Here is a 12486-nt window from a genome sequence, read left to right on the forward strand (position 1 = left end):
GAAACATACCAACATACACGCTATGGGAAGGAGAAGGAAAAGTGAAGGGGGAAGAAAGAATATTTCAAGAAATAATGGCTAAAAACTTCCCAAATTTGACAAAAGACATGAATATACATATTCAAGAAGGCCAATGAACTCCAAATAGGATGAACTCAAAGAGATCCACCTCAAAACACATATACTCCTGCTTTCAAGGCAACTGAATTGACATATTTAAACTGCTGAAAGGAAAAAACTGTCAAGCAAGAATTCTCTATCTGGCAAAACTGTCCTTCAAAAACGAGAGTAGAATTCGGAATTTCTGCAGTTTAAGTATGTCAGGTCACTGTTTTCTGGACTCCATGGCTTCTGGTGGGAAATTGGCACTTAATGTTATTGAGGGTCCCTCGAATGTAATGGGTCGCTTCTCCTTTACTGCTTGTAGGATTCTCTCTTTGTCTTTGCCTTGAAAGTAGGAGTATGATGGGGGGGGGGGGTTGTTGGGGTGGGGGGTATACGGGAACCTCTTATATATATATTTTTTGTCTTTATTTTTTTAATGTTACATTAAAAAAATATGAGGGCCCCATATGCCCTCCACCCCCCTCACCCCACTCCTCCCATAACAACAACCTACTCCGTCATCATGGGACACTCATTGTGCTTGGTGAATATATCTCTGAGCGCTGCTGCATCACATGGCCAATGGTCCACTTTATAGTTTACACTCTCCCCCAGTCCACCCAGTGGGCCATGGGAGGACATACAATGTCCAGTAACTGTCCCTGCAGCACCACCCAGGACAGCTCCAAGTCCTGAAAATGTCCCTACATCACATCTCTTCTTCCCACTCCCTACCCTCAGCAGCTACCATGGCCACTTTCTCCAAATCAATGCTACATTTTCTTCGATTACTAATCACAATAGTTCATGAATAGAATATCAGTAAGTTCACTCAATCCATACTCTATTCCTCCATCCTGTGGACCTTAGAATGGCTGTGTCCACTCCACATCTATATCAAGAGGGGGCTTATATTTTTTAATGTAACATTTATATATATTTATAATGTAATATTTGTATATATCTTCAAAAAATATAATTTACAAAAATGATGTGGTGGGGGGGTGGGGAGTGGGTTATATGGGAAAAAGAAAGAAAAAAAAGAAAATGAGAGGAGAGAGACTTCCGGGGAAGACAGTGGTGCAGGGAGTTCCAGGATTCAGTCCTTCCACCAAAACAACAGTTAAACAGGCAGGAACTAAGACCTGTGTGGAGCTGGCCCAGGCGCAGTGGTGATGCGTGCGAGGAGTGCCCTGCCACGCAGGGTGCCCCCCGCATAGGGGAGCCCCACCTTGCACCCCATAAGGAGAGCCGCCCAGTGCGAAAGAAAGTGCAGCCTGCTCAAGAATGGCGCCGCCCACACGGAGAGCTGACACAACAAGATGATGCAACAAAAAAGAAAACACGGATTCCCGTGCCGCTGACAACAACAAAAGTGGACAAAGAAGACGCAGCAAATAGACACAGAGAACAGACAACCTGGGTGGGGGGGGGAGGGGAGAGAAATAAATAGATAAATAAATTCTGGAGGCCAAAAGAATATGGTACAGCATCCGGGGAAGAGCAGGAGGAAGAGGATGAAAAATTATGGTAAAAAAAACAGAAAATGGCTCTCTCTGCACAGTGGCCACTCCCCATTCTCATGGCTGGCCACTGTGGTTCCAGTCTGTGGCTACCTCGCTGGTAGCAGAAAGTCCTCTCCCCAAGAAAAAGGGTGGGCATGGCTAATCACTGATGACAGTCTCGATGAGCAAATTCTGATCACTGGGTGCCACTGGGAAGACATCTTTTCAGGTGTGCATGGAACATTTTCTAGGATAGACCATGGGCTAGGCCATAAAACAAGTCTCAATAAATTTAAAATGATTGAAATCATACAAAGTATGTTCTCCAACCACAATGGAATTCAATTACAAATCAACAACAGAAGGAAATTTGTGAAATTCACAAATATATGGAAGTTAAACGACTTAACTCCTAAATAACCAAGGGGCATAAATGAATTCACAAGCCACCCTGTGGTGGCTGCCAGCCATGGTTTCAACCATCCCTGGGTGGGGTGGAGGCAGTGGGGATTTAAAACCACGGCACTTCCTCAGGGCTGCGGGGGACAATCAGGAAAGCTCACTGTTGGGGACCCAGCAGAGAAGCTCTTGGTGTCCCTGCGTTTGGAGCCAGTCTGCACCCTCGTCGGGGCCCCTGGCCTTGCTTTGGCTGTGGAAGGCTAACCCAGGACAGTCTTCTCTGGGTGCCCCTCCTCCAGAACTCGCTCTCCTGGTACATTAACCATCTCTGTGATTATTAAAGTTGCCCTGTACTACATCCTTCTACCCCTCTCCAAAACCAAACACTATCGACATTTCAATAACATTTCAAGTTCCTACGTAAATAAAAAAAAAAAAAATTACAGTGTCCTAGCCTAATCCCAGCCATCCTCCCCACTCCTTCCCACTTTCAACCTGAATTTCTGGGCAATGGTATAATTGGCAAAGTTTAATAACTGGTTCTCTGGGGGGAAAAGTCTTGATTTGAAGCATTTGGCAATTCCCATGATGTAAATATTCCCATGATGGCTGATTTCAGCCTATCACCATGACCTCACTGCTTGTGGGATTGGGAAGAGATGCACATGGTCAGATCTTGGGAGCTAGTGCAGGCTGCCTTTGGGCCTTTCTGGCCGTATCACCCCCATTCTTCCCATAGGACCCAGAACATGGGAGAGATCAATCCCTCCCAAGTGCAAGAAGTCCTCAAGGGTATGCAGCAGCAGTAGAAGCAGCTCTGGAGGGGAGGAGAGGTGGTTCTGGGGACGGGAAGGGTTGGGTATTTACCACCTTCCTTTTCTTCCCTGCCTCCATCGCCCCCACCTCCAGCAGTTACCTGCTCATTGGTGACCCCTGGACGCAGAGTCCCATGCTTATAGTCCTCCAGCAGCTGCACGGCCTCTCTGAGACGTCTCTGCAGGGGAAAGAAAAGGGACATTGAGGGGCACAGATCCAGGGCTCCTGCAAATCTTTCCCTTGGGGACTGCCTCAGTATCAGCCAAGTATTGGCAATGTTTAGTGTGTAAGGCCTCAGGCCTGCCCTCCAGCTCGTGGGGCACACACAAAACAAAAAAAAGAAGGATAATCTAAATGTCCTTCCTGGGGAGATGGCTAAACAACGGTGGGAGGGTGGTACTCTGGAACACTGGCAGCTGAAAAGTGAGGGAGAGCTACATGTGATTCCAGGGCCAGGGTACTTTGCTGAGTGAGAAAGCAAATTGCAGAGCAATATGATGCCATTCATCTCACCAAACAAACCCACCCACACCCACATTTAAGACAGTATTTTCTATAAGAATATTTATGTGTGCAAATGCATCAAAAGGGCACCAGAAGGAGACCAACCAAACTGGTAACAGGAGTCAGAAAATACTGCACATAATTACAGTATTTGCTTCCTAATATTACTGTAAATGTATAGACTTCAGTTTACTACTAAGGGAAATACAATTTATAAAATGATAATAGAAAGACAATCTTGATTCCATTGGGAATCTTAGGTCCTCAAGGGAAGTGGATTTGGTCCAACGGATAGGGCTTCTGCCTACCACATGTGATGTCCAAGGTTCAAACCCAGGGCCTCCTGACCCACGTGATGAGCTGGCCCATGCGCAGTGCTGATGCATGCAAGGAGTGCCCTGCCATGCCGAGGTGTCCCCCGCGTAGGGGAGCCCCACGCGCAAGGAGTGCGCCCCATAGGGAGAGCTACCCAGCACGAAAAAAGTGTAGCCTGCCCAGGAATGGCGCTGCATACAAGGAGAGCTGACACAACAAGAAGACACAACAAATAGAGACACAGATTCCGGGTGCCACTCTCAAGAATAGAAGCAGGCACAGAAGAACACACAGCAAATGGACACAGAGAACAGACAGCTGGGAGGGGAGGGGGAGAGAAATAAATAAAAAATAAATCTTTTTTAAAAAATCTAGAAAAGTAGTTTTCTTCTGGTACTGCTAAAGTTTGTGATAAACAGTATCTTTCTAAAAGAGAAAACATGAAGGAGAAATCAGATGTGTACTTTACTTATATATATGAAGATGTATAAAATTCTTAAAAGACTTTTGAAGTTCTCACTGACTATTCTATCCTACTACTGATCAGCATGAGGATACTGTTGGGTACAGTTTTAGTTATTCTTATAAAAATGTAGTGTTATGAAAACAATCAAAATCGCTGATCTGTGACATTGTTCTGCTCTGATGCGTCTCTAAAAGAGCAAGCCATCAGCTCATCTTCAACAAAAAGGGACTTGAAAGAGAAGCAAGGAGAGTACATAAGTTATGTTTTAACCTGTTGATTAACAATCTTGGTAAAAGTGTAAAAGTAAAATGAAACCAAACTCTTACTATGGTGTGTATAGTTAATGATCTCTAGAAACAGCTTTATTTTAAATGCTCATTAGGAAATTAGGCCTAGATTGTAAGTTCATGCAGCAGTCATAGTTATATCTGAACTCTGAGCTCTAATCATTATTTCTAAGTCCTAAGATCTTTATTTTTTGTGTATAACCTAATAGCTCCCTAGAATTTTTAAGGGCCTGTATGATCCTTGGAATTCAGAACTGAAGTTAACCAGCTCTAAGGGTGCTGAAGGACCACCCCCCAATTAAAGAAGCTAAAAGAATCAGACTCCAAATAAAAGGTAAATAGGGTTAATCTAAATACTAAAGGGAATCAGGATGCAAGGAAAAAGGTATTATCAGTGTTTTAAAACTTTAAGTACTATTGCAGCACGTTAGTATAGGGAACAAGGAAGGTGGTTGCGACCCGGCAGAGAACACGGCCGTGAAACCCTGCCGGGGAAACACCGCCTGCTCCTAAGAAAACCGGAAAGCCCCCGCCTGGAGGCTGGCAACACCGCCCCATTTGCAACTCCTTCCAGGATCAAGGGGAAGCTGGATGCCTCCAAACAAAAGGCCTCCCCATTGGTCCTCTGAGAGCCAACAGGCGGGGATCATAAGGCAACCAATCAGAACAGCAAACAGCTGGGGCCCCGCCCCACCACTAGGAAGGGGAAGGAGGAAAGGCTTAAAAGGCCCAACCCGGGGCCGCCAGGCGCCATCCGTCCTGAAGCACGGCCTGCATCCGCGTCTAGGACTGTATACTTCTTTCTTGCTTCTTAATAAACTCTTTACTCCCTTGCCTACCCTATGGCGTGTTCTTAAATTCTATTTTTTTTTTTTTTAACAATTTTAGAGGTACCGGGGTCAGGGATTGAACCTGGGACCTTGTATGTGGGAAGCCGGCGCTCAACCCCTGACCCACTTTGGCTCCCCTGAGTTGGTTTTTCATTTGTTTGCTTGTTGTTGGTTTTTTTTGCTTTTAGGAGGCACTGGGAACCAAACCCAGGGCCTCCCATGTGAGGAGCAGGCTTGAGCCACATCTGTTCCCCTTAGATTCTTCCATGTGACAGAGCCAAGAGCCTATAGACCCAGAATCCAGAGCGTTCAGCTAACACCATGGGGATCAGAAAGAAGAAATTCATTTTGTTAAGAAAACTCTTTAAATTTCTGTGGAACACTAGCTAATTTAACCTGACTAAATTTAAATGGTATAACTCATATGGAACCTAAAAGAGAGAATGAGATCGTAATATTACAGAGTTGTTGTAAGACCTTGATGCATTTCAAAGTGTTTTGGACATAAGAGTGTAAGGTATTTGCAAAGTCCCATTAAGGACTGGGAAAAATGTAGAAATATTAAACTTCTTCACCTTGGAAATGCCTATATTCTCTCAAACAATAGAAGTTCCCAATTTATTGAAACGGTAGAACTCTGCAAGGTAAACCTTTGAAAAAGAACCATGCTAGTAAGCTGAGTCCTTGATCTCAAGGTTTGAACTCACTGTTGTTGTTTTTTACAACTTATTTCCGTAAAGCTAAACTTAACTCTAATTAATGTCGAAGAGTCACCTCTAGAGAGCCTCTGTGCTTCTCAAGTATGGCCTGCCTCTCTAAGCCAAACTCACACTACCTCCCCCCATCATGAAACTCCATGGATAATTCTCCCTGGCAATATGGAACTTGATTTTTCCTGGCAATGCAGGATTTGACAATTCCCAGGGATGGGCCTCCCTGACAACATGGGATTGGGGGAAAGGCATAGGACACAAGAAAGTTTTAATGGCTAAGAGGTTTCAAACAGAGTCGACAGGTCATTCTGGAGGTTTAAATTCTTATGAGGGCTTCAGCCAGGTAGTACAAAGAAAAAAGAAAGTCACAGCAGGCAAATCGCAAAAGAATACTCCAAACTATATCTAAGAAAAGCTATAAAATCATTTCTTCAATGTAACAGGGTTATTTAAATCTATAATTTTCAATTTACATATTGTTTATTTTTCAGAAAGTCTCTGAATTAGGCCTATGCCATGGAACCCAGAAGTCAAAATGGCCACCAGCTTCTCTCTACTCCACAATGTCAAAGGGCCTCTTCATAAGGAAGAAGCCAGAAAGCTCGGACATCCAGATTTTCCCCAGGATTGGGAATTTTACAAGAGAGGGAGGAGGGAGGGAGGAGGGAGGGATTTTTAAAAATCCAAAAAACAGCCCTAAAAATAAATTCTAAAAAAAAAAGAAAGACGCATACACAAGAGTGAGGTTAAGTCCAGAGTAACCATAAACAGGTGTTGGGCCATTCTAGCCAGCTTCAGTAATTTCAGGTATTCACCTTTTGCTATTTTATAATGTAAAGGCATCTATACAGTGATTTAGTAATCATAACTTAAGTGTTAATTCTCAGCCCTTGATTGTAACTCCTCCCTCTCTCTTTTGTAAAATTCCCAAGAAACATGTAAGAATGTTCACGGCAGCACTGTTCATAATAGTCCCAAACTGGAAACAACTCAAAGGTCAATTAATAGGAGAAAAAACAAGTAACTTGTAGCATATACACAGTGAAATATTGTGCAGCAACTTAAAAAGGCAATTTACGAATTCATGTAACAATGTGGATGAATCTCATAGACATAATGTGGCAAATTGTCTCTTCCAATGGTGCATTACTTAATTTTATATGTCTACTTGCCTGGGCTACAGTGTTCAATTGTTTGGTCAAATTCTAACTTAATATTGCAGTCAGGGTATTTTATAGAAGTGATTTGCATCTTCAATTGGTTGACTTCAGTAAAGATTAACCTCGATAATGTGGGTGGGTCTCATCCAATCAATTGAAGGTCTTAAGAGAAAACAGAGGGCTTCTAGAAAAGAAGAAATTCTGATTCAAGACTGCAATTTCAACTCCTGCTAGAAATTCCAGCTTGCAGGGGTGCCCTACGCATTTCAAACTTGCCAGCCTCCACAATTCTGTGAGTAAATTCTTTCAAATAAAGAAATAAATAAACATAAATAAATCTTATTGGTTGTTTCTCTGGAGAACCTAACTGATACAGGCATCTATCCCAGTATCTCCCATTCCCCATGCTCTTCTAGAACCTTCCCATATTCCCACCAAGAGGTGGAGTTTCTGACTCCTTTTCTTGATCCTTAGCAGGCCTTTGTGACTGCCTCATCCAATAAAATCTGGCAGGAGTGAAGCTGTGTGACTTCTGAGACTAGGTCATTAAAATGCCTTGCACATCAACCTTGATCTCTTGGGATTCTCACTCTTGGAACCCAGATATCATGGAAGCCCAAAGAAAGAAGCCCAAGCAGCCCAAGGAGAGATGCAAGTTCCAGCTAACAGTCTGCCATGACTTGTCCACCATCTAGGTGAGCCATCCTGCAATGAATCCTGTTGAGCCACCCCAGCTGATGGTGCATGGAGCAGAGAGAAGCCATCCCCTGAGCCCTGCCCAAATGGAAGATCTGTGAGCAGAGAGACTTTGTCTTAAGCCACTCAAATTTGGGATGATATGTAACATAGTGATAGACCTGACACACAATGATAATGAAAGGAGCCAGACACATAAGAGTACGTATCAAGTTAAAAAACAACAGAGTCGGTATAGCTCAGTGGTTGGACACCTGTTTTGCATGTATGCGGTCCCAGGTTCAATCCCCAACACATCCTAAAACCTAAAAAAAAAAAGGAAAGAAATGAAGTTCAAAACTTATTGTGATAGAGGTCATCATAGTGTTATTTTTAGAGGGAGGTTCTCACTTGGAAAGGGCATGAGGGAAGCCTCTAGGGTGGGAGAATGTTTCCTGTCTTGATCTGAGTGGTGGTTACATGATGTATTTGTTCTCTAGGGCAGCCAAAACAAATCACTACAATCTGGGGGGCTTAAAACAACAGTAATCCATTCTTTCCCAGTTGTGGAGGCCAGAAGTCTGAAATCAAGGCCTCAATAAGGCCCTGCTCCCTCTGAAGGCTCTAAAGGAGAACGTGTCCTTGCCGCCTCCTGCCTCCACTGGCCCCAGGTGTTCCTTGGTTGTGGCAGCATCACCCTAATCTCTGCCTTCCTGGTCACATGTATCCTTTCCTCTTCTTACAAGGATGTGGGGCCCACCCTAAGTCCAGGATGTTCTCATCTTGAGATCCTTAACTAATTACAATTGCAAAGACCTTATTTCTGAATAAGGTCATCTCCTAGGCTTCTGGGTGGAGATGATCTGGGGTCATGCTGTTCAAGCCCCTACACATGGGTATAAGCACATGTAAAAATTCCTTGAGCCATACACATAAGATTCATGCAATTTGCGGTTGGTATGTTGTAGTTCAAGCAGGCAATAGAGAGGAAGCAGCCAACGTCAAGGGCCAGGAGAGGGGATGCCCAGGGCGAGGAAGGGAGCCAGGGAAGCTGCTCCCTGTGTGACTGAGGGCATTGGATGAACGAGGCTGGAAGTGCAGAGACCTCCACATAAGCCCCTGGGTCTAAGAAAAGGATGGCAGCAGCAGTAGGGACACCGAGGAGCAGACTGGGGGTCTGCTGAGCCCACTGACAAGGCGATCTCTTAGGACGGGAAATGAACAGCCACCAAAACGACTGTCCTGGGACAGCAGGAATCGTTGCCAGCCCAGACACCCAGCCAGGCCACCCTCGATCCACCAGACCTGTAGGCAAAGTATTATCCCCAGCACGGGTCCGACACTGGCACAGTCATCGGCAGTCAAGGGCCAGAAAAAGGCTTTCTTAGCTGGGAGCAGCCTGAATGCTGGTAAGTTCTGTCCCTTCCCTTTCAAATGTATGGCTGTCAATTCTTAGGTTGCAAAAGTCCCTTCCAGAATCTGTGTGTTTCCAAAGTGGAGACAGTTTTGTGTTTTTTTCTAATTATATAAGTAATCTATGACACTTAGAGAAAATATCAGAACAAAATAGAGAAGCACACAAAAATTTTTCAAATCACCTGTAATCACACCACTCAGATAATGACTGCAAAAGCAAGGATGATTTTCCTTCTAGACAATACATTTGCTTCTCAGCAAAAATGGGGTTGTATATTTTTAACTCGCAGAGATAGTGAACGGGCAGTTCAGACCCAGAGTTTAGTCGGAACCCTTGCTCTCCCCACCCCACACACATCCAACACCCCAAACCTGCCAGGGTGCGGCAAGCCCCCCACTCCCATGCCTGCTTCCCCCCGCAGCGGCAGCCTCTGCAGGCCTGGACAATGGCTGCTCTACTTTCTACCCGGAATGGTGAATGGCCCCGTGTTCTCATTATTTTTCCCACTCCAGGGATTCTCCTGAGTTCCTATAACAACCTGGCCGGGTTCCATCTCATCTGACACAGTCATCAAAGGGAGCCCTCCTGCCAAAAGAACAAGTTCCAAAGGGTGCCGAGCTTGGCAAAGGGCACAGGCTGGGAGAGAAGGAAATGCAAAGTTCCCGAAGCCGGGTCTGAGGACGCAGCACTGCAGGAAGCTAGAGCGGGGCTTTCTGCCTCTGGGTGCTCTCAGCTGGCCTGGGGCCTTCCGGACCCTCAGCCAGGACCCCCATCAGAGACTGGGGGCTGGGGCTCCAGGCCCTGGGGGACAGCCACGTCCCCGGGCCACCTGTCTGGAGGATCCCCAGGGCGGACTGTTCTGGGGGTTGGTCTCCCCACTGCCAAGGAGAGGGGGCATTTTCATGGAATTCGGGGGCCAGGAGGAGGGTCTCCCTGCTTTAAGTGCTCCTCTATGTGCTGTACTGTGGGACTTGGCAGCAGGGCCCTGGGCAAAGCTGGGGAGGTCGGGGGCAGGGTGAGGTTGGCAGGAAGTCTTTTCAGCCAGGAACAAACAGGCAGCAGCAGCCCCTGAATGCGGATGGCGAGAGGCCAGGCTGGCCCGGGGCAAGGCTGCGGGGCCCTGGGGAGGGGAGGGACGGCCCCGCTGCCACTTCACAAACCCCATCTCCTTCACCAGCCTGCCTGCCTCCTGACAGCCAGTCTAAGTGTCACCATGAGGGTCTCTCCTCGTGTTCCACAGGGGTATGTGGTCTCTGGAAGGCCCTTCTGGAAACTCATTCACCTGGGAGGGGTCTTCTCCAGCAGCAAGGAATTTGAATAGAGGAGACCCTTGCCCCCTCTGGTCCTGCTCCACGGCACTGAGGGGACAGGCCGGGGGGCAAAGGGGCAGGCTTGGAGTGTTAGGGTGGTGGCCAGGGAGGGCAGGGGCAGGGAGAGACACAGGAAGGAAAGGGCACAAAAAGAAATGTTGGGGAAAGAGTCATCAGAGCAAAACTAACTTTTCCTGGGGGCAGGGGACGGGGGAACACCGCAGGCCACCCCCAAACTAAGAGCAGACTGAGTCATCCCTGTTTGGCTAAGGGAGGATGTCAACATGATTGAGATATTTACTCTATTTATCATATTTAATATTAAACAAGTGACGGTCTGATTCCACAAGAAGAAACAGAAATAGGAATAGAAGGTCGCACCTGCAAGTTCCCACCCCCGACCTTCTCCATATTTTTCTCTTCACCAGAATACCCTTCCTCCCTGTCTATCACCATCCCCAGCCACCCGTCAAGGCTCAGTGCCACCTTCTCCAGGAACTTTCCAGATCACCCTGCCAGAAATGTGCCCTTCCTTCTCTGAACAGAGAGCATTTGGTGTGCACCTCTCTGAGGTCTCTGGCCACTTGCCGCCCACATGCCCATCTTAGCCATCAGATTGCAAAGTGCAGGGGGCCAGGGACTGATTTTATGGCCTCGGTAAGGACCACAGGATACACTAACCCCAATCCATCACCAACAAAGGGCCATGCATACATTATAGGCATTTAATAAAAAATGGATAGATGAATGAATGAATGAGGCTGCTGGGGGAAGAGGTTAACAGTACGGTCAGGGTTAGGAATCTAGGTTCCATGCAGGAGACCAAAGTTCCTGGATGGTGATCCTGGTTTTCCAAAATCCCAGGATTCCAAGAGATGGTATCCTGTTCAGACAAGACATGACTAATACTCCTCTAGCTGTGTATAACATAGGATCATCTAGGAATCATCATCTCTAAGAAAATTGGGGCCAGAAAGGAAAGAGTACTTCCTTGCTCAAGTCACAGAGTTGAGTGGGAGGCATCTAGAAACCTCAAGTCCCCAGAGCCCCAGTTCTGGGCCACCGCAGCCTGAAAGAACCTCCTGCACACATGAAAAGAACAGAGAGAAGGTTCGTCTCCAGATAAACTGCAGCAAGGCCAGGATTCCCCCCAAAGCTGATGGCAGCTGGGGCAGGGGTGGGGCATCCCAGGTAAGAAAAGGAAAGCTTTCTCTACTCTCATTCAAAGGTGAGCCCAGCCTGACACAGGAAAAGACAGAGAACATGCTTAGAAGAAGCAGGTACAATTGAAATCTGGGACATTTCAGGCCAAGTGGAGAGTTTGGGAGTCCCAAAGCTTACAAGACTAAGGAAAGAAGAAAGAAGCCATCAGGGAGGAGGATGAACTGGTGGTGGGTTGTCCGTGATGGCTGGCAGGTGATAGCTCATCGTCCCTAGATTGTTCTCCAGACACCTCACCTGAGTCAGTGCCACATCTGCCAAGGGCTGGGCTGTACATGCTCCCATGGTCACAACCACGGCTCCACCTCTCCTACTGCTTACTGCAGGTAACGGCCTAAGCCTGGCGGTATCCACCTCTGCTGGGATGGATCCTTGGCTCCCTCTAGCCCCAGGCAATCCCTGAGAGGCTCTGCCTTCCTGGGGCTGACCTCTGTCCCCCATTCAGGGAGCCTGTGTGAAACTGAGATGATTCTGGGAGCACAACAGATTGGTACAATCCTTTTGGAAATAAATCTATCCAGCTATCCCACAAACCTTAAAAACAGCCATGATCACCAGCCAAGTTACCCCACTTCTGGGAATTTATACTGAAATATAAATTTAGCAAAAGTGAAAAGTGATATGCCTGATACTGATTTTTGCAGGAGAGCAAAAAATAGGAAAAAACCTAGAAGTCTAACAACATGGAATGGTTATTTATATTACAAAACTTGATTTTAAAAATTATAAAGATTTAGAGAAAAATGAAAAAAAGCAAACAAAA

At 46.2% G+C, this 12486-nt stretch overlaps 1 protein-coding gene across 1 annotated transcript in view; it reads right to left on the bottom strand.

The window, feature by feature from the left end:
• Window positions 1-12486, bottom strand: part of SFXN5 (sideroflexin 5) — a 136352-nt gene that overhangs the window by 111477 nt on the left and 12389 nt on the right. The window contains exon 3 of the mRNA XM_058278917.2: window positions 2926-3003. Within this exon, the coding sequence (XP_058134900.1) occupies window positions 2926-3003 (78 nt within the window). The remainder of the gene's footprint in view (window positions 1-2925; window positions 3004-12486) is intronic.

This window comes from Dasypus novemcinctus, chromosome 17 (genome assembly GCF_030445035.2).
Source record: "Dasypus novemcinctus isolate mDasNov1 chromosome 17, mDasNov1.1.hap2, whole genome shotgun sequence".
In the NCBI taxonomy this organism is placed as follows: Eukaryota; Metazoa; Chordata; class Mammalia; order Cingulata; family Dasypodidae; genus Dasypus; species Dasypus novemcinctus.